This window comes from Cokeromyces recurvatus (assembly GCF_025118155.1).
Source record: "Cokeromyces recurvatus strain NRRL 2243 chromosome Unknown BX663scaffold_13, whole genome shotgun sequence".
In the NCBI taxonomy this organism is placed as follows: domain Eukaryota; kingdom Fungi; phylum Mucoromycota; class Mucoromycetes; order Mucorales; family Mucoraceae; genus Cokeromyces; species Cokeromyces recurvatus.
In genome coordinates, this window is record NW_026251399.1 from 1 (window position 1) to 24,369 (window position 24,369).

General features: G+C 30.1%; 11 protein-coding genes across 11 annotated transcripts; 2 read left to right on the plus strand and 9 right to left on the minus strand.

Annotated features, from left to right (window-relative positions):
- Window positions 1-779, minus strand: BX663DRAFT_61677 (UAA transporter; the record flags this gene model as incomplete). Its single annotated transcript, XM_051532264.1, has 4 exons — window positions 564-779; window positions 474-490; window positions 146-410; window positions 1-81 (listed from the first exon to the last, which is right to left on the minus strand). Coding segments are annotated over exons 1-4 (491 nt in total), but the record flags the coding sequence as incomplete, so codon positions are not given.
- Window positions 780-786: 7 nt separating this feature from the next.
- Window positions 787-1,642, minus strand: BX663DRAFT_509639 (uncharacterized protein). The gene is made up of 3 exons (XM_051527652.1): window positions 1,375-1,642; window positions 1,272-1,305; window positions 787-1,213 (listed from the first exon to the last, which is right to left on the minus strand). The coding sequence occupies exons 1-3, from the start codon at window positions 1,574-1,576 to the stop codon at window positions 928-930; spliced, it is 522 nt and encodes a 173-aa protein (XP_051382537.1). The 5' UTR covers window positions 1,577-1,642; the 3' UTR covers window positions 787-927.
- A 402-nt stretch (window positions 1,643-2,044) lies between these two features.
- Window positions 2,045-3,133, plus strand: BX663DRAFT_486375 (uncharacterized protein; the record flags this gene model as incomplete). Its single annotated transcript, XM_051524672.1, has 6 exons — window positions 2,045-2,113; window positions 2,166-2,211; window positions 2,285-2,347; window positions 2,419-2,465; window positions 2,530-2,853; window positions 2,927-3,133. The coding sequence occupies 6 exons, from the start codon at window positions 2,045-2,047 to the stop codon at window positions 3,131-3,133; spliced, it is 756 nt and encodes a 251-aa protein (XP_051382538.1).
- A 15-nt stretch (window positions 3,134-3,148) lies between these two features.
- Window positions 3,149-4,094, minus strand: BX663DRAFT_61797 (uncharacterized protein). Its single transcript, XM_051532265.1, has 3 exons — window positions 3,792-4,094; window positions 3,591-3,720; window positions 3,149-3,439 (listed from the first exon to the last, which is right to left on the minus strand). The coding sequence occupies exons 1-3, from the start codon at window positions 4,059-4,061 to the stop codon at window positions 3,396-3,398; spliced, it is 444 nt and encodes a 147-aa protein (XP_051382539.1). The 5' UTR covers window positions 4,062-4,094; the 3' UTR covers window positions 3,149-3,395.
- Window positions 4,095-4,179: 85 nt separating this feature from the next.
- BX663DRAFT_509647 (uncharacterized protein) lies at window positions 4,180-6,937 on the minus strand. Its single transcript, XM_051527653.1, has 7 exons — window positions 6,468-6,937; window positions 6,337-6,362; window positions 5,362-6,249; window positions 5,209-5,220; window positions 5,120-5,126; window positions 4,355-5,053; window positions 4,180-4,286 (listed from the first exon to the last, which is right to left on the minus strand). Exons 1-7 carry the CDS (start codon window positions 6,869-6,871, stop codon window positions 4,265-4,267), a joined length of 2,058 nt encoding a protein of 685 aa, XP_051382540.1. The 5' UTR covers window positions 6,872-6,937; the 3' UTR covers window positions 4,180-4,264.
- A 1,430-nt stretch (window positions 6,938-8,367) lies between these two features.
- BX663DRAFT_543099 (mediator complex subunit Med5-domain-containing protein) lies at window positions 8,368-12,596 on the minus strand. Its single transcript, XM_051530834.1, has 9 exons — window positions 12,494-12,596; window positions 12,359-12,419; window positions 11,506-12,288; window positions 10,927-11,432; window positions 10,773-10,847; window positions 9,997-10,689; window positions 9,754-9,935; window positions 8,945-9,678; window positions 8,368-8,860 (listed from the first exon to the last, which is right to left on the minus strand). The coding sequence occupies exons 1-9, from the start codon at window positions 12,560-12,562 to the stop codon at window positions 8,442-8,444; spliced, it is 3,522 nt and encodes a 1,173-aa protein (XP_051382541.1). The 5' UTR covers window positions 12,563-12,596; the 3' UTR covers window positions 8,368-8,441.
- Window positions 12,597-13,504: 908 nt separating this feature from the next.
- Window positions 13,505-15,003, plus strand: BX663DRAFT_551976 (uncharacterized protein; the record flags this gene model as incomplete). The annotated part of the gene is made up of 2 exons (XM_051531324.1): window positions 13,505-13,961; window positions 14,027-15,003. The coding sequence occupies 2 exons, from the start codon at window positions 13,505-13,507 to the stop codon at window positions 15,001-15,003; spliced, it is 1,434 nt and encodes a 477-aa protein (XP_051382542.1).
- On the minus strand, window positions 14,712-15,681 carry BX663DRAFT_509656 (uncharacterized protein). The gene is made up of 3 exons (XM_051527654.1): window positions 15,357-15,681; window positions 15,175-15,286; window positions 14,712-15,106 (listed from the first exon to the last, which is right to left on the minus strand). The coding sequence occupies exons 1-3, from the start codon at window positions 15,546-15,548 to the stop codon at window positions 15,051-15,053; spliced, it is 360 nt and encodes a 119-aa protein (XP_051382543.1). The 5' UTR covers window positions 15,549-15,681; the 3' UTR covers window positions 14,712-15,050.
- A 741-nt stretch (window positions 15,682-16,422) lies between these two features.
- Window positions 16,423-18,927, minus strand: BX663DRAFT_472894 (Hsp90 protein-domain-containing protein). Its single transcript, XM_051524184.1, has 2 exons — window positions 18,668-18,927; window positions 16,423-18,595 (listed from the first exon to the last, which is right to left on the minus strand). Exons 1-2 carry the CDS (start codon window positions 18,869-18,871, stop codon window positions 16,475-16,477), a joined length of 2,325 nt encoding a protein of 774 aa, XP_051382544.1. The 5' UTR covers window positions 18,872-18,927; the 3' UTR covers window positions 16,423-16,474.
- Window positions 18,928-19,102: 175 nt separating this feature from the next.
- Window positions 19,103-21,361, minus strand: BX663DRAFT_435036 (uncharacterized protein; the record flags this gene model as incomplete). The annotated part of the gene is made up of 6 exons (XM_051523095.1): window positions 19,103-19,545; window positions 19,619-19,688; window positions 19,737-19,814; window positions 19,880-20,625; window positions 20,675-21,083; window positions 21,143-21,361. Coding segments are annotated over 6 exons (1,965 nt in total), but the record flags the coding sequence as incomplete, so codon positions are not given.
- A 1,105-nt stretch (window positions 21,362-22,466) lies between these two features.
- Window positions 22,467-23,345, minus strand: BX663DRAFT_62074 (uncharacterized protein). The gene is made up of 3 exons (XM_051532266.1): window positions 23,096-23,345; window positions 22,544-23,017; window positions 22,467-22,489 (listed from the first exon to the last, which is right to left on the minus strand). Exons 1-2 carry the CDS (start codon window positions 23,302-23,304, stop codon window positions 22,654-22,656), a joined length of 573 nt encoding a protein of 190 aa, XP_051382546.1. The 5' UTR covers window positions 23,305-23,345; the 3' UTR covers window positions 22,467-22,489; window positions 22,544-22,653.
- Window positions 23,346-24,369: the final 1,024 nt, after the last annotated feature.

The window sequence follows — 24,369 nt, forward strand, 5'->3', positions numbered from 1 at the left end:
CTAGAAGAAGCATTATCTAAAGTAGCCCAAATAACACCTGCAGTAACAAATAAAACACCTAGAATTTGGCCCAAAGAATATCTATTATTCAACTTTATGAATCAGATAAAATAATTACAAAATGTAATTTTTTCTTTTGTATTACTTTTTTTTCAAAATCAATGCGCCCAAAATCATATTTACAATTAATCCACCCGATCTAAAAATAATATGTAATGGAACAGAAATATTATATCCTAAAGCTAAGTTGTTCAAAAGTGAAACAATAAAGAACATGATGACCAAGAAAAGCCATTTTCGAATGGGAACAATGGTAGGTTTTAATTTAGGGCCAAATCGACCCCAAGTAAGTTGATGTCTTAAGCCTTCTAATGACACAAAAAGAAATTGTCCAAAAGTAATAAGTTGACCTAAATACAAATGATTAATATAACTTCATGTTAAATAACTTGTAATCTAAAAGAATAAACTACCACTTGTTGGTGCATCACTACAAACTCATTTGATGACGATTAGGTTGAGTAAAAAAAAAAAAAAAAAAAAAAAGGGATTATATCACCTACGTTACAAGCACTTCTAAGGCGAATACATTGCTACAACATCCACCGAAAATAAGTGATAATATTAGAGGAAATTCAGAAGCAATCATTTGTGTTAAAGCACTAATAAAATCATTATTTGCATTATCCATTATATAATATAAATATAATAAGGGGATAATAATAATAAAAAAGTGTGTGTAAGAAGAATAGATTTTATACTTTTACAGCTGAAGAAAATAGATTGTCCCATTTTCAAAATTGGTGGACCCATCTTTTTTTTGATGTGGCCCAAAATTTTTTTGTGTAGCCCAAACTATTTTCTTCAGCTGTACTTGAAAAAATAAAATAAAAAAACGGAGTTTTAAATAGTATTTGAACTTTTTCATCATTTCGGTAAACTTAATTCCGTTTTTTCCGTGTTATAAGGAGCTTGTTTTAATTTCCTTAAAGTAACGCTTATTCTTGTGCCTCTTTCAATTATTTCACCCTCAATTTCATCATAAAGTCTTTCTTCAATACCATGTTCCCAGTCATATCTTGCCTCTTTTGATAGTGCTAAAATGTCTCCAGGACGCAATAAGATATCGTATTTCATCTCTTCCTCTTTACAGTTTTTCATTGTCATGACACAAGATGATAATAAAGATATAATTAATATACCATCTTCAAATCTATATATTTTTGATTTAGAACAATGTATGTACATGAGATATATTATCATTTTTATACCTTAATAAATCTACATGACTTGCAATACCTTCACCTGAAAAAAATAAAAATATACACATATAAATTCAATTTACGTGTCTATATATTTGATATAAATGTATACCTTTTTTATACATGTTTAAAATAGCTTGATCAAATATTGGTTTTCTATTCAAAATATCGCTATCAAATAAACCTGGATAATTTTGAAGAACCCAAGGCTCTAACCACCGAATATATTCAGGTAATTCACCAAATATCATGCCTTGATTACTATCTTTTGAGGCAAAATAACCATGCTGAATTAATGCTTCAATTAAGCCCATTTGTTGTTCATGATTTAATCCTTGTCTAATAAGTTTTAATCCGGGAACATGAGGGAAGGAGATGATAGATTCTTCTTCTTCTACTTCTTCTTCTTCATCACTACCAAATAGGTCTTTCCAATCGCTACTCGACATTATAAAAAAATATATTTATTATTATTATTATGCACTTCTTTAATTTGACAGTTTTTTTTTTATTATTTTTATTTTATTTTTTTTTTTTAAATTTATTTGGTAACTTGTTATTTTTTTTAACCAGTAAATTATTTGATTGGTTACATGACATAATAAGAATAATTTGTGTTTTTTTTTTTTTTTTTTATTTTTACAACGAGAAGACCCATCATTATTTTCAGCCACTTTATTCCTATAAATATATAAATACATATACATATATTTTTTTTTAAGAGAAAAGGAACTATTATATATTTCTTCTTTTTATTTATTTATTTATTTATTTAAACGAATATGCCAGCAAAGTGTTGTTGTATTATACCTTTAAGAGGAGGCGTGATTATTAGTGGTATCATTTTACTTGTAAATATAAAATTATGAAATGTACAATTATAAACTAACCTTGATCATTTAGCTTGTTTCAATTGCACTTTTAGGGGCTACTTTTACTCATAAAAATCGTAAATAAATAAATAAATGAATAAATTTATTTATATATTTATATAATTTAATATTTATATCAATTCGTTATAGCTATGATTATTCATCTTTCTATAACTCATGTCGTTCTTCCCTGGATCTATATTGGATTTTATAGTAATATGCATACATACATGTAGACTTATTTTGACATTTACCTTAAAAAAATGATGTTTTATTTATTATAGTTGCTGCTGCTGTTGTTGGTTTATTTGTCCTATTTTCGGGTGCAGTGGTAAGAGGAAAAGGACTTTTTTTTTTCTTGAACAGGCACATTTAATTTTTCTTTTTTTTTATAGGCCAAGTTGAGCATGATGAGATTAACAAAGATTTTATTTTATTTATTATTATTTCTCTTGACAATTTGGGAAGCCATTTCGTTTATTTTATCTTTGACAAATCGATCCAAGTCGTTAGCTGCTTGTGAAGAAGTGAATCCTTCTTCATCAAGTACAAATAATGAACAACCACAATCCAATGCGACAGTAACTATTGGTGGATATTCAACGACATTTTTGGGAATGGAACCAGGTAATACCTATGGCTTAGCAAATTGTGGACAAGCAGTTCAAGCAGATGTTATTGGTAGTGCTATTATGTTATTTGTAGGACAGTTATTTATGGTAAAAAAAAAAGAAAAGAAAAAGCGTATGTATAATATGATTATTTAATTTCACTTTTTTTTTTGTGATATAGTTTTATGCATGTACAATTGTTGGATCCTATACTTCCAAATTAAGGGAACGTAAATTAGGTCATCGTTTACGGGACCTTGAATGGGATGATAATTTAGATGAATTAGCAGCAAGTTATCGTGCAGATGCCCAAAATGCACCCAAATATCCATTATCTGATTTAAGTGAAAAAAAGAAGGGATTTCTAAATAAATTTCGTAGAAAATAAATAAAATCATCTGTTTTATCGTCTAGCATATTTTAGTTTAGCAGGTTTTGTAGATTGAGGTGGTACCTTGGGCGGTGGTAGTAAAGTTAAATCATTATTCTTATTTGTAAAAGAAGAAGAAGATTGAGCATCATCATCATCATCATCAAATGGATTTATAGTAGATGATGGTTGAAAGCTTTGAGTTAACAATAAAGGATGGTTTGGAATATTATTATTCGGTAGTGAGTCCGTCATAGTGGTGTTAATAGAAGATAAAAAATTATAAGGAACTGATTTTGATCGATGATGATGACCTATTATAGTCTTTTCAGATGCGTCATGATGGAGAGATTGATTCATTAATACATCTATTGCGTCTGTATGGAATTTTGGTAAAGGAGCTTTTACAAAAAAAAAAAAAAAATACATTATCATTATTGTTTTCAAGTAATAATAATAATAATAATAATAATACCTCCTAAATAAACGATATCAGGATTTAGAATTGTTCTTCCTTGTTGAGCATGGGCAATGAGTCTCAAGATAGCAAAAAAATTCTCTTGTGTAAAGCCTTCTTTTCTTGTAGCTTCAAACAATGAAAAGATCTATTATTATTGGTTACCTTTATATGAATATAAATGTTTATATTATTCTTTATTTTATTTATTTTTTTTACTATGTTTAAGATGGACTCGGGCAATTCACTTGTAGACGTAAAGTCAAAAATAGTTTGAACATCTACTCTTTCAAATGAGAATGGATTCAAGTCTTTCCACCATGTTAAATACTGATTTCGTTCTATTATTTCTGACAAGTTGTATACACTTAATTCTGGTAATTTCTTTTCTTCTTTCTGTACAAACACTTCAGAACGATTTTGAACAACAGTAATATTATCTTTTAGAATAGAATGTTTTCTATGAAATGTTGATTTTAATTTATTCATATTTGAAAATAAGAAAACCAAACAAAAAAAAAATAAATATACATATATATAACAGTTGCATGAATAAATACAAATTAAAATCCAGTTATATGCATGTATATGATATACACGCATCTTCCTCCTATTAATTATCATGTAAATCACATGATTAAAATATTTTATTTGGATAGTTTTTGATTGGATAATATTATACATTCTACTAATTATTTTTTTTGTTTTGTTAACCTATAATTATAAATTTGGTCAACTCGTCTCTCTCTCTCTCTCTCTCTCTCTTTGAATTCATTACTTACATTTCTTTTAACTCCCTTTCATAAGTAGAGTTAATTTCTTTACGCTTTAATTTTTGTGCAGCTGTCAAGAGTCCCATCTCTGCTGTCCATAAATCTTTACAGATCCAAATATCTGAAATCACTTCTGAACCTCTTAAACCACCTCGTTTTGCTTGTTCTTGCATTGCATTCAAGATGGCATGACGTACTTCAGGTTTAACACATAAAGTCTCCCATGATTCATCTTCATTTTGAATACCAATATCTGTTAAAAATTTTCTTGATATACTTTCTGCAAGCACTAATAAACCTACAGGCCTTGGATAAAGTGGATCTGCATAAACACACATATTTTCTACTAGAGGTGATGTCTTGTAGATACTTTCAAGTTTTTCAAGTGCAATATATTCACCGTTACTTAATTTGACAAGGTTCTTAACACGATCAATGATCACTAAAGTACCACGTTCTGTCCATTCACCAATATCACCTGTCTTGAGCCAACCATCTGATGTTAATGTTTCTTGAGTTATTTCATCTCGTTTATAATAACCTGCTGTAATAGATGGACCACGAATCCAGATTTCACCCTGTGCTCGTGGTTCATTTGTAGATAAATAACCAAGTTCAGGTTGATCTACTAATTTAACTTCAACACAAGGAACAGGTGAACCTACTTCACCCAGAGCATATTGTTCAGGTGCCATGATTGCACACATCCTTTATATATATATTTATATATATATATATATTAGATTACATAATAATACATATTTGTTTACTTACCCACAACCTAATAATATCAAATAAATTGAAACAATACAAAATTAATAAATAAATCGATAATATATTCATGATTTCTTCTTGTTACTTACTTTCTGTCATGCCTACAATAAAATAAATAAGTAAATAAATAAAAATGAATTCATTGCCAACAAATAAACAAGTTATCTATTTATATCTATATCTATATCGATATGCATATACATATATCTATTTTTTTTTTTTTTTTTTTTTTTTTTTTTTACCATAACCAGCCAGGATAGGACATACAGTCAGAGATAGAAATTCTTGTGTTTCAGCCGAAACAGGTGCACCACCAGAGAGACAGTATCTTAATCTTCCACCTAGCTGCTTCTTTACGTTATCAAAAACAACTTTATCTAAAACGGAGGTAGGTAAGTTATAGTGTCCTAAGAATCGTTTTAATCCCACAGCTCCCATAAAGATTTTTTCTATTCTTGATCCTCTTTCAGCTACTTTGGATAAAACTGTCTTTTTAATTGTTTCCCATACTTGAGGTACGCCCGTCATGATAGTAGGTCCAAATGCTTGAAGATCCCCTTTACAATTTTTAACAGAGGCATCTGTCAATGTCTTAATACTGCCATAACCTAACGTAACACCTAAAAAGATGCACAAATTTTCAACTAAAAATTCAAGGACATGAGCCAGGGGTAAATAGGCCATGATGGTATCATTCGGTTCCAAGAGATGTTGTAACATACGACAAACACCTGCAATTGCAGCTACAACATTACCATGAGTTAACATGACCCCCTTTGGATTACCCGTGCTCCCACTCGTATACATAATACAGCAGAGTTCAGTTGAAAGAGGCTTTGTGGGCTCTTTAGGATGAGCTCTACCTAATTCTAAAAGTTCATTGTAAGAAATAACGTGTTTGATGTGTGGGTGCTGAGTTTTTAATGTCTCAATGTCGGTTTGATTCGCCGTGCCTCTATAAATAATAGACTTGATAGTAGGGCAACCTGATAAAATCTTATTAAGAATAGGTAGCTGTTCACCATTGACAAAACAAACAGTAGCTTCAGATTCTGAGATGGAATATTGAAGACCCTCAGGACCTAATGTATCATAAGCGGTCACAATAGTAATAGATTGAGAAAATGCACCTAAAACACACAGACAAAAAAAAAAAAAAAAAAAAAAAATTAATATAAAAATAGCTTATTTCATTTTACTTTTTCCTGCTGTATTACCATGTGCCATTAACATCCATTCATGGCTATACAAAAAAAAAAAAAAAAAAAAAAAAAAAAAAAAAAAAAAATTAAAAATTAAAAATTAACAAAGAAACCCAAAACAATGATAACAAAGAAATAATGCTTACCTTGTAGAAGCAGAAATTTGAAGTTTTTCACCTTTCTTCAATCCTAACTCAATGAGACCAGCACCTAATTGATGTACAATTTGAAATGCTTCTTCATAACTCAAGTAATGATAATCACTCAAGTGAAAATAAGACCATGTTTTATCTTGTTCTATTTCTTGGCCATTTATCATTTTCTTAACTTTTTTCTTTGTTACAATGGTATCCAAAAGTTCTCGGTATCCTACACCCTTTCGATTTGGAAAGGATTCAGATGCATAACGAAAGATATCATAGAGGGTTTCAACTCCCTCTGCTGGTGTCTTCATAAGACTATTAGGAGTTAAGATGGATCGATGAATAGGGCCTTCACCTGTCTTTTCAGCTTTACCAATTTCTATTGAAAATGTTGTCTGTTGAACCATATTTAAAAAATGTAGAAATTAAAGGAGAACAAATAAAAAAATAAAAAAAGGAAATTAAAAAAAAAAAGGAAATTAAAAAAAAAAAAAATGTTGTTTCGTACTGCAGATTTTATACTTTGAATAAAACGATATTTTGTCAGGCTGATGAATATTGGCGATTACAAAAAGAGTAATTGGCGATCACAGGAAAATGAAATTGGCAGTTATGATTGGTAGTTACAAAAAAAAATATAAATGTCGGTTAATAAAAAATATAAGTGTCGAGAAACGAGATTTACTTTGTCGGTTAATGCCAAACAAATTGTTGTTCAAATACCAAATATGTATAAAAATATATATATATATATATATATATAAATCAATAATAAGAAAAGAAAGATAATACCAGGTTTTAACACATTGCACTTAAAAATCATACGGCACTTGACTAAATTACGTAGTTCTTTTACTTCTTTGCACCGTTTTCGTAGAGTTGAAGTTTAAAGTAGTAAATATTTTATTCAATGAAAGGAGTTCGAGTATAGCACTTTACACTGTGTCGTTTAGAATAGTGACAAAAGTCGTAAAGATCGCTAAAGTGAACATCATTACAAAACGTCACTCATTCTAGAAGATAGAGTCTCTTCTTTCGTCAAGCGGTGGCGCTTCATCTTTCCTTTCTCTAAAGACCCGAATGGCTCAATAGGATTTTAGCTCAAGCGAGTAAGGGCGATATATATATTACGCTTATGACCTCTAGCTTCATTCTACACTCAGTTTTAATAATAGTCATTATAATAATTATATACATAATTCAAACAGGATTATAACTGGTGTATTGATGTATAAGACAGTGATATTAAAGCTGAAAAGGTTATATTCGGCAAGAAAGAGGATAGAAAGGGAAAGGTCTAGTGTGTCCGCTAAGCATTTTTGTAGAAATATCATTCCTATTTTCAGCAATATTTATTTGTTGACATTCATATCAAATTTAATGATAAATGTTAGTAGCTTGATTTTCTGTTTCTCAATTAATTAACTAGACATTTCTTCTTATTATTATTATACCTCATAGACAAACTGTATATATATATAAGCTACATTTAAACAGCACACTGCTTGTTTTCCAATATGTATATTGTTGAACTACTACTTTCTTAAAGATATGAATCATTCTTTGTATTCCTTGGAATCAACTATATTCTACATCTGACATAAAACATGATCAAACACTGTAGTTTATTTTATTTTAGTTTTTTCTTACAAAAAAAAAAAAATAGTTCCTTATGATGAAACTACAACAATGTATCACTATATTCAACAATACATCCAAAAAGCTTGTAGTTCAAATTTCTTTTAAAGACATTATATATAGGGGGTTTATGAATTAAACAAGTTATTAATGAGAGATTGATTATTAGTAGGGTAAAAGCAGGTTTTCCCCCCCTAAACTTATTTAGTCTCTAAGTTTTTTCAAGTTTATTTAACAAAAAAAAAAAAAAAAAAAAAAAAAAAACGAAAAAAAATAATAATACAAAAATTTGCTATGACTGCACACACACATATATATATATATACATACATATATTATCTAAACAAATGCTTTTGGCCAAACTTCTTCAATAATTGGATTGCTCATTAATCCTTTTATAAATCCTCTCCAAACTGCACTCGATATAACTTCTTCACTCCAATCAGCGAAACGTGTTCCTGTTTCTTCAAGCTGTATATTCTTCTTTTTTTCAATGCTTTGATCAATGACTAATGCATCAAAAAATAAGCGACCTATTTGATTTACAGTTTGATTTTCATGTGCCATGAGGACTAAACAATCACTTGTAAAGACACCTAATGTTTGTCCTTGAAAATAGGACATGCCTTGTCTTGCTCCTTCTAATAATCGAGAAGGTAAAATATCCTGTAATAAACATTGCAATAATTGAATACAGCTATTATGTTGATTTACAGAATAAAGTAAAGGTGTAGTAATCAAACAAGATCCAAATTCAGCTATTTTAATAATAATAATAATACTTGAGTTATTTTTTTTTCTTTTATACATATACTGTCGATTTTTTTTTTTTTTTTTTTTACCTGCTCTTACTGCTCCACCAGATCTACCTGCTTCTAAAACTTGTTCCACAATCATACGTACAAACCATCTTGCACCTCCAATTTCTAATGCTGTCTCAAATAAAACCATATCTAAATAATGACACACTTGTTGAGGTGTTTCATCCCACAATAACATTTGATTTTCACCAACGTCTACATCCCTCATAAACATCGATCGTCCACTTTTGACGATTGACTTGAACATAAGCTCTGCCTTTTCAAACAAAGTAGAAGGAGTGACACCTGTTGTGATAGTTTCTACATAACGATGACTGTAATCTTCAGTGGTCATTAACTTGGTTGTCTTTGTTTTGATAAATTCCATTAATTCTGTCATGCCTTGTACCAAAACAACTGTTGAATCATCTGTTATCGATTTAAGTTCACTTTCTTGTCGTTTAAATTCTAAAAGTGATTCAAGGGAACCTAAAACTGGATGAAGACTAATGCTATCTTGAGATGATTTTGTCATGATCAATTGACGAAGACAAGTGAGTGAAGCATAGGACGATCCTTCATGATCTCTTAAGAGTTCCTCACACAAAATAGGAAATATGCCTGATAACGTAAAGTCTAAAAAGGGACTCTGAAAATAAGAGATCAAATTCTTTAATAAAGAAAATGCTGTTTGTTGTTGGTTAGCTGTAGAAAAGAGAATACTACGTTGAATGATAGTAGGTATCATCATTAACAAGACCTGAGGTTTAGTGTTTCTATAAATAGGATAAGCATAAATAAATTTAAAATTCAATTTTTTTTTTTTTTTTTTTTTTTATAAACAAAATTACCGAAGAAGATCTTCTGAAAGGCCGTTATTATTACTAGTGAATAATGCATTCATCCAATCTTGAATAAAAGGTTCAATAGATTCATCTTCAAGATCAACACCATAAATCAATAGACCTTGTGTAAAGTATTTATACACAAATCCATCTTTTTCTTTAAAGACTTTATCCATATTTCTATAAAGCTTTTTGAGCAATAATAGATAAGAAACAATTGCATTCCATTTACAAACAAACATAGATTACCTTGAATCGTTTGACAGCAGAAACTACCAGTTTCCATATTTTACCAAACTTGAAATATAACAATTGCATTCCTTCTAATTCATTCATAGCATTGCTTTCTAAGGATTCAGTTTGTATTCCATAATGAGAAGGCTCCCAATGATTACAAATAGATTCAAGTGGACTTAATAAGGCTTGTGGGGTATATAATTGAAGAATCAAATCAAGACTCGAGGGAGTCTCTAATAAGGCTTCACATATCGCTGATAATGCATCAAAATTTTGTGTTGCCTTTTCCATGATTTTCAAGATACAATCACTTATCTTTCTTAAATGTAAAGGTGAGGAGATACCAATTGAGAGTAATTCATTCACAGTTATTTTAAAATTATTAGTATTCAATATGGATTCACAGCTTGAGTCAATATATTGGTCTATTATTTGAGTGGACATAAAGAGCTTTTCTGTATCTTCTTCTATCTCCATTTCATCCTTCTTTTTCAATAATTCAGCAGCTATCCTGGGTCTCACAAATCCATGTCGTTGACAGACAAGCACAATATTAGTAAAGACATCATTATCACGCAAGATACGAATTGAATTTTCCACTTTGGAGATGTTATCTTGTACCTCATCTGTATTATTACTACTGCATGCATTCAATAAACCTGTAAATGCCTTTAATTCTTTTAAAGAGGATTCTAAAGGGTTATACTATTTCAATTCAACAAAAGGAAAAAAAAAAAAGAGGAAGAGTGAATGGTAATGCTTTATATGAAATACATGTGTGTATTTACTTTGCTTTCATCTATTACTGGCGATTCACTCATTTCTTGTTTCTTTTTTTGTAATTTATCTAATAAAAAAGGTATCTAATAAAAGCCAATTATAAAATAAGCCTATATATATCATATCATATCATCATATACCTCACTCTTCTTTAAAACTTACCTTAACAAATACAAGACTTTTCCATAGTAAACGATTAGTAGCAACAATTGAATTATTTTGACTATTCGTTTTCTTGTTATTTTCTATTTTATCATCGTCATCATATTCAGGAAGATTCTGACAACTTGTACTTAAAGATGCTTCTCGAAGACCTGTTAAGGCAGTAAACCAGATTTCCAAATAAAATGATTCATCAAATGAACCTTTAATAGTTTGTAATTTTAATAAATGATCTATAATTGAATCATCATCTAAGGAAGGTCGTACTTGAACTAAATGGTATAAAAGCCCCATTAGACCTGCACTAGGTATAGCTCTTGCTGTACCCTCATCTTCTAACTCATGATATTTCATGTGAACTGCAATCTTTCTTTCTAAATCACGATCTGTCAATCTTTGAATGAGCGTTAGCACCTTTTGTATCTGTAAATTATCTGACGCTTGTTTCAAGTCTTTCTTTTTATTCTTTTTTGAATCTAGTTTCTCTTGACATTTTATCCAAGGATCTTTTTTATTCCTCCCCCCAAAAAGATGAGTCAATTTTACGAAATAGGTACATGATTATTTTATTTAATTTACCGTTAATTTCTTCACTTTTGTTTCCTTGTTGTCGACATTGAGTATTTCTGGTTTCAAAAATACGCTTCATATCTCGTTTTTCAATTAAATGAATCATCATTTCAGCAGCCATAATCGCATTCTCTACTTCTATAGTCGATTTATTATCGTCTTCAGGATGATGAGTAGCAATGGTAGTAGAAGTAGCATCCTTCATTTCAGTATCTTTTATCGGAATATCATCCTCTAACATCTGTTGTGTATTATCCATATCAAGTGTTGCATCCACATCTAATAAACCATTATTATTATTATTATTCGTATTTATATTGGATGTGGATTGCTGTGATTGGAAAGAAAGTTGTGAATCAAATAAGGCTGTTTGTGTATGTGTTGTGTTTTGAAATGATGATGCAGAATGAAGTACTGGCTTACTTGATTGACCATCTGAATATAAACCTATAGCTACAAGATGGGATAAAATTTCAAGCGTTTGTCTTAATGTATCGACCCATTGAATAGATTCCTCAGTTGATGTTTGATTATGTAAATCACTAATAATAGTATCTGTATTGAAAGTAAGTAGAGTAGGCATGATACTTTTCAAAAGATAGGACCATTGATATGGATTTTGATGAGCGGTTGTTTCAAGAAAAGAAAAAAGGTGTCTAATGAATGTATGAGGTGATATAATGGGTTCAATTGTAAGAGTATTCGATTGACCTGTAGTGGCTATTGTTATATAAGATTCTAATAAAGGATCAGAAGCTCGCGTGAATGAAAATAAGGATGTTAACAATAAATCTAATAAATAATGATTGTCAATATAATCACACGTTAAAACTTTTTTTTATAGGGTAAATATATTCTTTACCACACAGTTCTTTATCTACTTGATCTGAATCTTTCAGACATTCTTTTGTAGGTTCTATCCACTAACAGATTAACAAAGAAAAAAAAAAGGAGAATTAAAATCAATAAATACAGTACATGTAATTCATTTATAAACCTGTTCACAGTTCAAATTATGTAAGTAAGCATAACGAAGCACAGTTGCTAGTTTATTTTCAGTAGTCATTTGTTATTTCTCTCTTTTTGAAAAATATATACATAAAAAAAAAAAAAAAAATACAATACAATTCGCGTAAGAAGAATAAAAAATAAATAAACAATATTTTTAACATCCGATTGACAGCTAATTGTTGACTGATTACATCAAAATTGGTCGATTCTATTCAACGAAGGGAATAGAAAGTAACAGTAGTTTTTATTTTTTTTTTATTTTTATTTTTTTTTTTTTTTTTTCGTTCAAGATTCCTTTGGGAATCAAGATAAAAGGAAACGGTAGGATATAATGTTTACGTTATTTAAGGGAGAAGAAGGTAATAGATACGATTACAAATGATGACTACCCCTAAATCTCTTAAAAATCATAGAACCCTGATTACTAATGCAGTCATTATTATCCATGCTTAATTTTGACAAATTCGACTGATTCAATTGAAAAGCATTGTATTATAGTGAAACTATATATTTTAACATCTTTCTTTAATCAATTATTTCTATTATCCTTCACAAACTTGATCCTAAAAATCGATGTGTCACTGCTGTCATAACCATGATAAATACCCCGCAATTAACTCTCTCGTATTCTTCTATGTACAAAGTGTGTCATAAGCACTTTTGTCGGTTCCTATTTTCCTCTTTCTTTTAATCCTAAAAGGGATTTTTTTTTCTTAATAAACGTTCTTTTCATTCTAAACAATCCTGACATATTCAATATCTTTTGCCAAATAGTTGGGTGAAGGAGTTTTTGTTTTTTGATTGTATTACAGTGAAAATACCTTTAATATTAACTTTTATTAAACAAAACGTGTTTTTAAAATTTTCTCCAGACATTACTGAATTACAAACTCAGAATTAGAGTTTTTTTTTTTTTTATTGCTGCTCCAGCAAGAAGATTTACTTCTTTTCGTTTCTTCTTCTTCTTTTTTTTTCATTTTTCTCTATAATATTTAATATGAACGATAATAATAGTTTTGAAAAGCACTTATTTAGTTGGGCTCTTGAAGATAATAACCTTCATACTACAACAGAAGAAAAAAATGGAATGAATCCTACTATTATTAACAATACAACAGCCATGATAGAGCAGCCACAGGAGGAAGTATTTCATTTATCCAATTCAGATCTTTTTCAGCTTTATCTAGGAGAAGAAGCTCAACAAGCAATGAAAGATGATTTGTATCGAAACAAGTCTCTATCAGAACCTACCCCCAAGAGTTTTAATAGTAATAAAAATCCTACTTCTTCTTCTGTTATAAAGGAAACACATGTTGGCAGTTCTATTGGTCGATTAGATTTTAGACTTATTAGTAATAATATACCTGAATCTCAATTCAAGCTTATGACTTCAAAAGAACGTAGGCAACTCAGGAATAAAATTTCTGCTCGTAATTTTAGGCATAGAAGAAAAGGTAAAAAAAAAAAAAATCCCAAAAAAGGAAATTATGCTGACGACTCTATTTTTTTCCTTTTACAGAATATATCCACTCTTTAGAGCAAGAATTAGCACAACAAAAGGAAGATAATAATCAATTAAAATTAGAACTTAAATGGATGAAAACAAAGTTAGAAAAATTACAAAAGGAATATGAAAAACTTCAGTTAGATTTAATGCTTGGAAATATGATGATGAACAATACTGTGAATATAAATTCGACTACTACTACAACATTGAATACATCTTCTTCTGATGAATCTACTCTATCTTCTTCTCCTTCCTTATTCACAGATGATAGTTGGAGTTCTATTCTACAAAATGATGAGGAATTTATCAATAGTCATAATGATACCTATTTATCGCATGCAGTTGTTCCAAATTGGAATATGAATCAAATTTTGTCAAAGGAAACATCAGCAATGACGCCAACTACAAACTCAAATTTATTATATCTATATCCTCTTTTGGCTCCTGCTCTTATGTCTATCATTTTAATGCATACAATGACCATGAGTACAGAGGAAATTCTTGCAAGCGCCAAGCTTTCTTCTTCTTTCACTCCAGTTATCAGACATAACACGAAGTTGCCGCCTTATTTATCATCCACAAAAGAAGCAGAAGCAATTTGGGATCTTTTACAGCCTATAATATCACTGAAGAAAAGAAATCCTTCATCACACTTGTATTTAACAAATAATAGTGATGCCACCATTATTAAAGAAATACCACCACCACCACCACCACCACAACCATCAACAGCAACAGCAACAGCAGCAGCAACAGATACTAACAAGGCTTTGACAACAACAGAACAGCAAGATAAAAATCATCATACAAGCCATGATGACAGTTCCAAATCATGTTCTTTTGAAAGACTTCAACAAAAGATACTTGGATATTTGTGCGAATTTGTAGCCACTTATTGTACTGTCACCGATTCTACACAACAAGTAACTTCTCCTCATGAATCAAAGTTTAGTATTTGTAGGCGATTTAAACGTGCGACTTCATGCTAAGCATTATTATTGCCTATTTTTTTTTTATAATTTATTTTTCTGCTTATTTATGTAATATGTATAATAAAATTGTTGCACACTGTATTATTGTTTTGAAATATGACTGCTCATTTATTACAAGACAACAAGAACATTAAAATCCATATTTAAAATTTACTAATTAAACTTTACCATTCGAGTAAACTCCACCTTTGTCTGGATCTATTTCGATAGATTCGATTTTAGCACAGGTTAAACACCCCATAAATGCATGCGAAAATTCATGTAAGCCTACTGTTAATAACTACTAATTCCCCTCATATTTAATTTTAGACTTTTATTTAGTTTAAATATTGACATAAAGTATAATTTACCTTAAACGGTGATAGAATAATCTTGGCTATTGGCATATTCCATAAAATTAAAATTGCTGCTGTATAAACTCCAATAATGATGAGAATGATCTTTTGATCTTCAGTTGGTGTAAGTCGATTTACTGCTTCATTAGTTACTGCTTGTCGAGCTACTAAATAAGTTTCATAACTTCTAATGTCCGTTGGTGCCATATTATTATTATTTTTTAAAGAAAAAAGGAGACAAAGAAAAATATTAAAAAGAAAAAAGAAAAAAATAATAAATTATAGTGTTTTGCGTTTAAAATTCAAGATTTTCTTTCTTTTTTTTTTTTTTTTTTTTTTTTTTTTTTTTTTTTTTTTTGCAAATAAGGTAGTAAAAAAACAAAGCAGTATGCCAATAAAATCACGAATTACTTGAAGAACTTTTGGGAACTTACAGTTGATAATACCAAAATTGACTCCTTTTTTTTTCCATGTTGTTCAAATCCAATTGGTTGCTGCATATTATTACCCCTAACTCTACGTCATTCTGTGAGAATTTTTATTTCCTACTTTTTCTTCTTTTCTTCTTCACTCAAGTGTTTAATGGTAAGTTTTTTTTTTTTTTTTTTTTTATAGAAAAAGAATTTACTTAGTGAAGCGTCCGTTGAAGCAAAAAATGCAAGGCACAGTAAGCCAATGGGCCCGTAGGCCTAAAAACCTGCCCAACCCCTAGTAATAAATATAACAGCCTTCTCTGTGCAATATGTTCCTTTGCTAATTTTTTTTTTTTTTTTTTTAAATATAGGTTTTGGTTCAATTCATGGTGTAGTTCAGTAACCTCTTAATTAATTACTGTATATGTGATTAATTAGCATTATCCATCTTAAATTAAACGGTTTAATTTATAATACATATCACTGACTACTAAAAAGAATTCATAGATCAGGAATCATTCTTGATAAGCATATGTATATAGTATCAAAATATCTACAATTCATATAAATACCCTTTCATTTCAATCAATAAAATAGTAATCTTGAGTTTTTTTTTTTTTTTTTTTTTTTTTTTTTTGGGGATATTGCGTCTACAAGAAGGAATTCGCTTAGTTTTATAAAAATGCCTAATAATTTATTTAAAAATGAACAATTTATTTATTAAAGCTCATCATGATGAATCGCTTCTTCTTGATCGTAAATGATATTTGTCTTCTTTAATTCTTCATCTGCTTTTCTTTCTTCTTCTGTCTTTTCCTTAGCTTTCTTAATATTCACTTCAGCTTTTTCTAAAAGTGAAACACCAACTGCTTTACGAATCAAACCTTCTACACGACCTGCAAATTGAGTAATATCATCTACAGGGAATCCACTACGGATAGCCGTTGTATCATACATCAATTGAATCAAATTAGTTGTTTCATCTGTAATACTATCTTCTTCTACTTGCTTTAATAATGAAGTAATGACAGGATGCTTAGGATTGATTTCCAAGATTTTCTTTTGTGATCGCATAGTTTCCAAGATAAAAGCCATATTAGGATCTTTATAGCTAGCACCTTGAGCGTCTAAGATACGTTGTGCATGGCCACTAAGCCCTGTTGCAGAAGCAACAATAGCAAATGGAGAGGTAGTAAGTCGATTCGAGATAACGGCTTTTTCAATGCGATCATGTAAAGTATCTCGTAACCAATCAGTTAAGGGTCTAAATGTTGTCTCTAATGCTATTTCGTTTTCAGGATCTTTTTCATCTTCAGGGAAAGTTAAATCACCTTTGGCAATGTTCACGAATTGCTTCCCATTATATCCAGGAACATTCTCAACAAATAATTCATCAATAGGGTCTGTGAAATACATGACTTCATATCCACGGGCCAACAAACTTTCGATTAAAGGTGATTGTTCAATTTCTGAGACACTACTGCCTGTCATAAAATAGATACTCTTTTGATTGGCCTTGCATCGATCCACATAATCATCTAAACTGTTTGAAAAAGGTTCCTTGTTATGAGAACTAGCAAATCTCAAGAGACTTGTAATCTTTTTACGATAGACTTGATCTTCAATTGCTCCATATTTCAATATATTATTATATTGACCTAAGAATTTAGCATAAGCTTTGGGATCTCTTTGACTCAAGTTGCTAAACATCTCTAGAGCCTTCTTCACTAAATGACGTGTAATAACACGGAGACTACGGTGTCTTTGAAGTGTTTCACGAGATACATTTAAAGGCATATCATCAGCATCTACAATTCCCTTGAGGAATGAAAGCCACTTTGGTAATAATTCAAATTCATCACTAATGAAGACACGCTTCACAAATAATTTAATAGGATGGTTGGATTCTTGGTTTTTGATATTTTGATAAAAGAGTTCATTTACAGTAGATGGGATATAGAGTAAAGAACGGAATTCAAACTCGCCTTCACCTTTATACATAGTCCAAGCTAATGGATCTGCATAGTCACGAGTCAATGACTTGTAAAATTCTTTATGTTCTTCATCAGTTATGTTCTTGGAATCTCGCATCCAAATAGGTTTTTGTACGTTGACAAGTTCCCATTCATAAACAGTACGTTTTTCTGTAATAGGTTTTTCATCTGACATACTCTCTTCAATCAAATCATCATCATCATGGTTGATTTCTTCAACAGGGATTTCCTTTTCCTTTGCGGTCAAGACCTGAATAGGGAATGTGATAAACTGGGAATACCTTTGGATTAATTCTTTCAACTTCTTTGTCTCCAAGAACTCATAAGCATCTGGCTTCAAATAAAGTGTGATTTGTGTACCTCGTTGAAGTGTATTACCTCGAGGATCTTTAGCAATCGTGAAATCGTTCACTGCTGTGCTCATCCATACATACTGATCAGGATCGTCATTTGATTTGGATGCCACAGTGACTTTATCAGCTACAAGAAAGACGGAATAAAAGCCTACACCAAATTGACCAATCTGCGTAATAGCATCTTTATTGTTCTCCATTTGAGCCAAGAATTCAGATGTACCTGATTTAGCAATTGTACCTAAATTATTCTTGAGCTGTTGACGAGTCATACCAATGCCAGTATCTGTAATTGTCAATGTTTTTGTTTTAGGGTCAGCAGAAATTCGGATATCCAGGATAGGTTTGGCAGCAATGGCTTCAGGATCTGTCAAAGACAAGAAACGTATCTTATCCAAGGCATCTGCAGCGTTTGAAATTAATTCACGTAAAAAGATTTCACGAGTTTTGTAGAGTGAATTAATTATTAAATGCATTAAACGTGACACTTCAGTCTATTGCGTAAAAAGGAAAAAAAAAAAGCTTAATTATTAACTCTTTTAAATGAATATACATCTTATGTCTACCTGAAAAGTAAACTTTTCTTTTTCAGTTGTCTCTAACTCTTCAAGTTGAACAATGGATTCTTCAAAGGATGTTGTTCCTAACTCATCTTCATTTTCTACTTTTACAGCTTTTATAGGAGTTTGTTGTTCTTCATTTGCAAAGACAAATGAAATTATAGAAAAAAGTAGGATAACATTTATTATCCATAAGCTTCTAAGCTTCATTGTTGGTTTTTTTTTACTTCTTTGAAAAGAAAGAAAGAAAGAAGGATAAAAGGATTAAAAAAAAAAAAAGGGTTTATCTATTTGCATGTAGTTTAAATTTGTCAACATTCTATTGGATAATTTATTTTACCCAAATAAAAGTATACTGTGAAAAGCAAAATAAAGGGGTATTTATTATCTAAACAACAAGCTGCATTTTATAAATACAGATATATATCTATTTATACGTATTTAAGCTATCCCTACTCTACGTGCATGATTTAAATATTCAGATAAAGGCTTGATTTTTGTTGGGACCCATTCACCATTATAAATACATAAAATACGAATACGCTCATTATAAAACAAATCAGGCAATAGCTTGGGTGTAATTAAAAAGTATTGTGATGTACCTGGCCTACTTGCGCCTTGTACAATTTGTTCATGAATCATACGCTCATTTCGAGGATCCATACCTTGATTAATCTCATCTACAACTCTAAAAGGTGACTTTGCAAGGTCTTGAAGTGACATTAAATACAAAATTGTCGTAACAGATCGTTCACCGCCAGACTGACGTTGTCCAGTTAGCAATTGAAGTTTTTCGTTATCTCTAAACTTGACATATATGTTGATACCCCATTTATCAAAGTCTTCTGATTCTTGAACTCTAATTTCACCAACACAATTAATACCTAAAAAATGAAGACAATACAATAAATATTTAAATGTAAAAGAATAAATAAAATAAAATAAAATGAAACTAACGTTGAAAAGCAGCAGAAAACTTGGCGTTAATTTTTCCAACAAGATTTTTAACAAGTGGAGCCCATTGATTCTACAGAAATGTTGGTACTTGATTCTAAGCAAAATCTTGTAAACTTACCTTAAGTCGTAAAATTTTAGTTTCATATTCTTTTAATTGAACTTCATCTGCAAGTATCTTTTCTTTCAAGCGTGCAATCTATATATAAACCAATTTAATAATAATAAAAATAAAAAAGTCATTTTTTATATATTTAAAATTACCTCTTTTTTTCTTTCTTCATAATGCTTCATGGCATTAGGGTTAGCAAATCGAATAGAAGCGATCTCTCCTTGTTTTGTTGAAATTTCGTTTTCAAGCTCTTCAAGACTAATTTGCAAACTATCTTCTTTCCATCGTGTTAAGATCTCTTTAAAAGGTTCAACAAGATCTTCTGGAAGGTCTCGACCTGCTACTCTACATTTATCCATGTACTGTTTAACTTCTTTTTCTGCAAGTTGGTATTCTTTTTTAGTTAATGCCAACATTTTCTCAGCTTCTTCTCGTTGGCTGTTTTGTTGTCGAACATAATTTCGAATAGAGAATAAACGAGCTTCTAAAAATGTACATTGTAAAGATAACAAATTCCGTTTTTCATAAAGGTCAATTGCTTCCTCCAAGGCTTCTCCATGCTCATGCAATATTTTCTTTTCTTGGTTTATAATAGAAATAGTTTCTGATTCTAATTTCCGAATCATCTCCTTACTTTCTTCAGGCATTTTCTTGATTTCTTCTAACTTTTCTTTCAGTATTCGTAATTTATCTTTACCTGTATTATATTTTACAAGGGCACTTTGAGCATCTCTCTTCTGAGATCTCAAATCATCTTTCTCGTACTTTTTTTGCTGTATTGTTTGCTTGATTTTATCATAATTATCACTTAATTCTTTAATGATAATATCTGCCTGTTGCATTTTAGCTTGAATAGTTTTGATATCATCCTTTAACTTATTTTGCTCACTATTATCAACTAATAAAATTCATTAAGTTTTAACGAATAGACTTTAAGAATGACTTACTTGAATTTCCAAGATATTCAGCATTACGAATAGCTGTAGCTGTAGTTTGTCGCGCTTTGGTACCGTATTGGCTTGCTTTAACAATATAGGATGTATGACCCACATTAAATTTTCCAAAAATACCGGAACTTGCAACTTCACGTTCTCGGGAACAATGAAGTGCTACAGGAAATAAATGTATCTTTCTTTCTAAACAAAGATAGCGTTTAATATACTCTGGCACATCAATTAAGTTAACTATAAAATCATCCATGTCAAACTTTCGCTTAAGTTCTTCAGTTGAAATAGGTGATTCAGTTGAAGTATCGGAAAGATCGTCAGGCCATGAAAAATTGACTCTCCATTTTTGTTTATCTACAAGATAAGACGTGATTTTACGATAATCTGATTCTTTCTCGCAAACAAATTCCTATAAACAAAAGTTAAAATAGTCAATAATGAAATAGACAAAAAAAAAAAGAAGCTTACTCTTAGTAAATCACTTCTAGCACCACCTAAAGCATTTTCCACTATTGCAGCATAGCGAGGATCTTTGAGGTTCAAAAGAAGAACAATGGGGCCATATATTTTCCCTTCAAATTTATCTTTGTTCTCCTTTAACCATTTGTATGCCTTTACAGTATCAGGATAGTTATTTTCTAATCTCTTTAAACGTCTAGCCATAACACTCTCAAGTTCCTTCATTCTAATTTAAATATAAGTATCAAATCCAAAAGCTTACAATGACTAACTTACTTTTTATACTTTGATTCTAACTCATGCTTTAATGAGAATTTTTTTGAATCTTCTTCTCTAAGTTGCTGTTTAATCTTTATTGATTCTGTATCAATTGCGCTTATATCTTCATTAATTTTAGCCTGTCAAAGATGAATAAGTATCTCAAAGATTTAGTCATTTATATTACTTACAATCTTTTCTTCAAACTGAGTTACATCTATTGTTGGTGGCTCTTTTAGTTCATTTTCAAGATACGATATCTTTTTCTCTTGAATTTGAAGTTGCTTTTCTCTTTCTGAAAGCTTCTGTTTGTACCCTTCTATTTCTTTCCTTTTTGAGTTTAATTGTGCTCTCTAATAACAGTGTATTTAATATTGACATAAATATTAACAAAAAAAAAAAAAAGGCGCTTACTGTATCTTTTGCCTGAGTAGATTTATCTTTTACTTCTTTAAGTGCTTTTTTGTAAGCTGTTTCCTGTCTATTCTTCATCTCTATTGTTTTTGCTTTCTTATCCATCTCTTCCCTATTTATGTGTGTTTTTAAGGATTAATATAATGACTTATAGAATTCATTATTATTAGACTTACTTTAATATATTTTCGACAGGTAACGTTTTAGTAATGATTTTTCGAAGCTCTTCTTTTGCTTCATTATATTCCTCTTTTAATTGTTTAGCTTTCGTATTAGCCTCGGTATATTTTACTAAAGGAATTTGTGCTTCTAATAACTTTAACTGTTTTTCTTTTTCATGTCTGGAACGCATTCTCACCACATCTTGTTCAAGCAGATTATTACGGTTGTTTAATGTTTTTAAATGATCTTTATCAGAGTTGTTTGTCTAAAAAAAAAAAAAATGAGTGGTAATTCATAAATGTACATTTATACATACATTTATTAATTCTTTTTCTTTTTCTCTCCATTCTACTAACTGCTTTTGCATATCACGCAAATTAGCCTTACCAATCGCTGTTTGCGTTCTTTCTAGTAATTGAGACGATGATAACTAAATTACTTTATTAATATATTTTCGTTAAATGCTGCTCTTTTGTTCATACCTCTGCGAATTCAGCAACACGATCTTGGGGTAAAAATTGACTATAAGGTTCTATTTAGTATATATATATATAAATATGTATTATATTTTCTTACCATAAATTATCAACTTGAATATTAAATTTGCTGATAATATCCATTACTTCTTTTTGCGTAGTAAGTTTACCTATTTACGAAAGAAAGAGACGCCACAATAGATCTTGTTGTTAGGCTATTAAATTAAGTATCCAATATACATTTAATAAAATACCATTAACTCTCCATGTAGTCGCATTGTTCGATTTTCTAAAAGATCGTTGGATGATAATATTTCGAACGTTTACTTGTTTCAATTCAATGGAAATCGTTGCTTCATCCTCACCTGTCTTTACAAATTCTGCAATATTCTTGGCTCTTCCCAGTAAATTAGGATTACCACCTAATCCTAAAGCAATTGCACAAACAATGGTTGATTTACCAGTACCATTTGGACCAATGATCATGTTCATTTGGGGCCCAGGATAGATCTCACAATAATCATATGTAACAAAATTGACAAGCGTAATCTTAACAATCGATCCCTCTACAAATCTATGAAATTATTGATTATTATTATTATTATTATTTTTTTTTTTACTGACTTCTTTACGATCCACAATTTTAACTAACCCATCATCTTCATCAACTAAAAGTGGTACTAAATCCTCTTCTTCATTCATGTGATCAGATTCAAGAAAATGTGTGTCAGGAGATTCTTGATCATCATTAGATTCATTATTGTCCATCCTTTGTGATGTCTCATTGCAATCAAGTTTTGTACGTTTTACTGAACCTTCCTCTTCACTTTCTGAATCATTGATGATCCTTCTTCTGGACATGATCTATTCCTTCTTTTTTTTTCTTAAAAAATAAAATTAATTAAAACACGGTAAAATAAAATAAAATTATATATAACGTGTTCCTCTTATAGAAGAAAAAATCTAGCCAATTAAATTTACTTGATTTATTCTATGTAATGCTAATAGTTAAGGTAAAATATGTATTAAACGGTGAATATGCTATAAGACTTAATATACATATTGAGTAATATTTCTATAAAAATAACCGTACTTTGACACTTGTATAATATATAATCAACAAGAAACTTCAGCCAATAAATTAAACATTAGTTATTAATATTTAACTCCAATAATGGGGTTGAGTAAATGCTGGTTATTTATTTCTATATCCAAATTATATGTCTCTAATTAGTGTATAGTCTTATAATTAGCTTACCATCGAAGGATATACTATATTATTTGGACTCTTATCGAAATGTGCAGGCTTTTCGGTGATAACTGAAAATCCCTCACAAAGTTTATGACTTCATCTAGTCAGGAAATCTATTGTATAGAAATGAGATTCTATTTTACAGGTGCAGTCTTATAAACTCCAATAAAGGAATTGCTACTCAACAAAATGCATCTTGATATTTAAGCTTTTAATAATGGTTACTTAACGGAAGAGTATTTTGAAACTGTATAAATCAAATATTTATATCATTATAAAAAAGCTCTAAATCCCAACTTCTTGCTTGGATGTAAAGAGCAACTTAGTCTAAAACTATAGATCCTTTTCTTTTCTTTTCTTTTCCTATCTATTAGCATCCTACATCCAATAAAATCGTGTTCTCTACTGATTACTTTATGAAAGACCTTTGCTGTTTATCCTTTTCTTCTTCTTTCAAAGACTTGTTTATAACATCTCTTTTCATATGATCCCTTTGAATTAGAATATCATCACTTGAAACGACAGAGATTTACTATTCAATTCTTTCGAGTTTTCTTGTAATGACAGACGTAACAGGAAAACACAAAAGGTCCCTCATCTTCTCTGCTGCATATGACATTTTCAGGATAGTAGTTACTCGAACAAGACTATCGACTGAATAAACACACTCAATA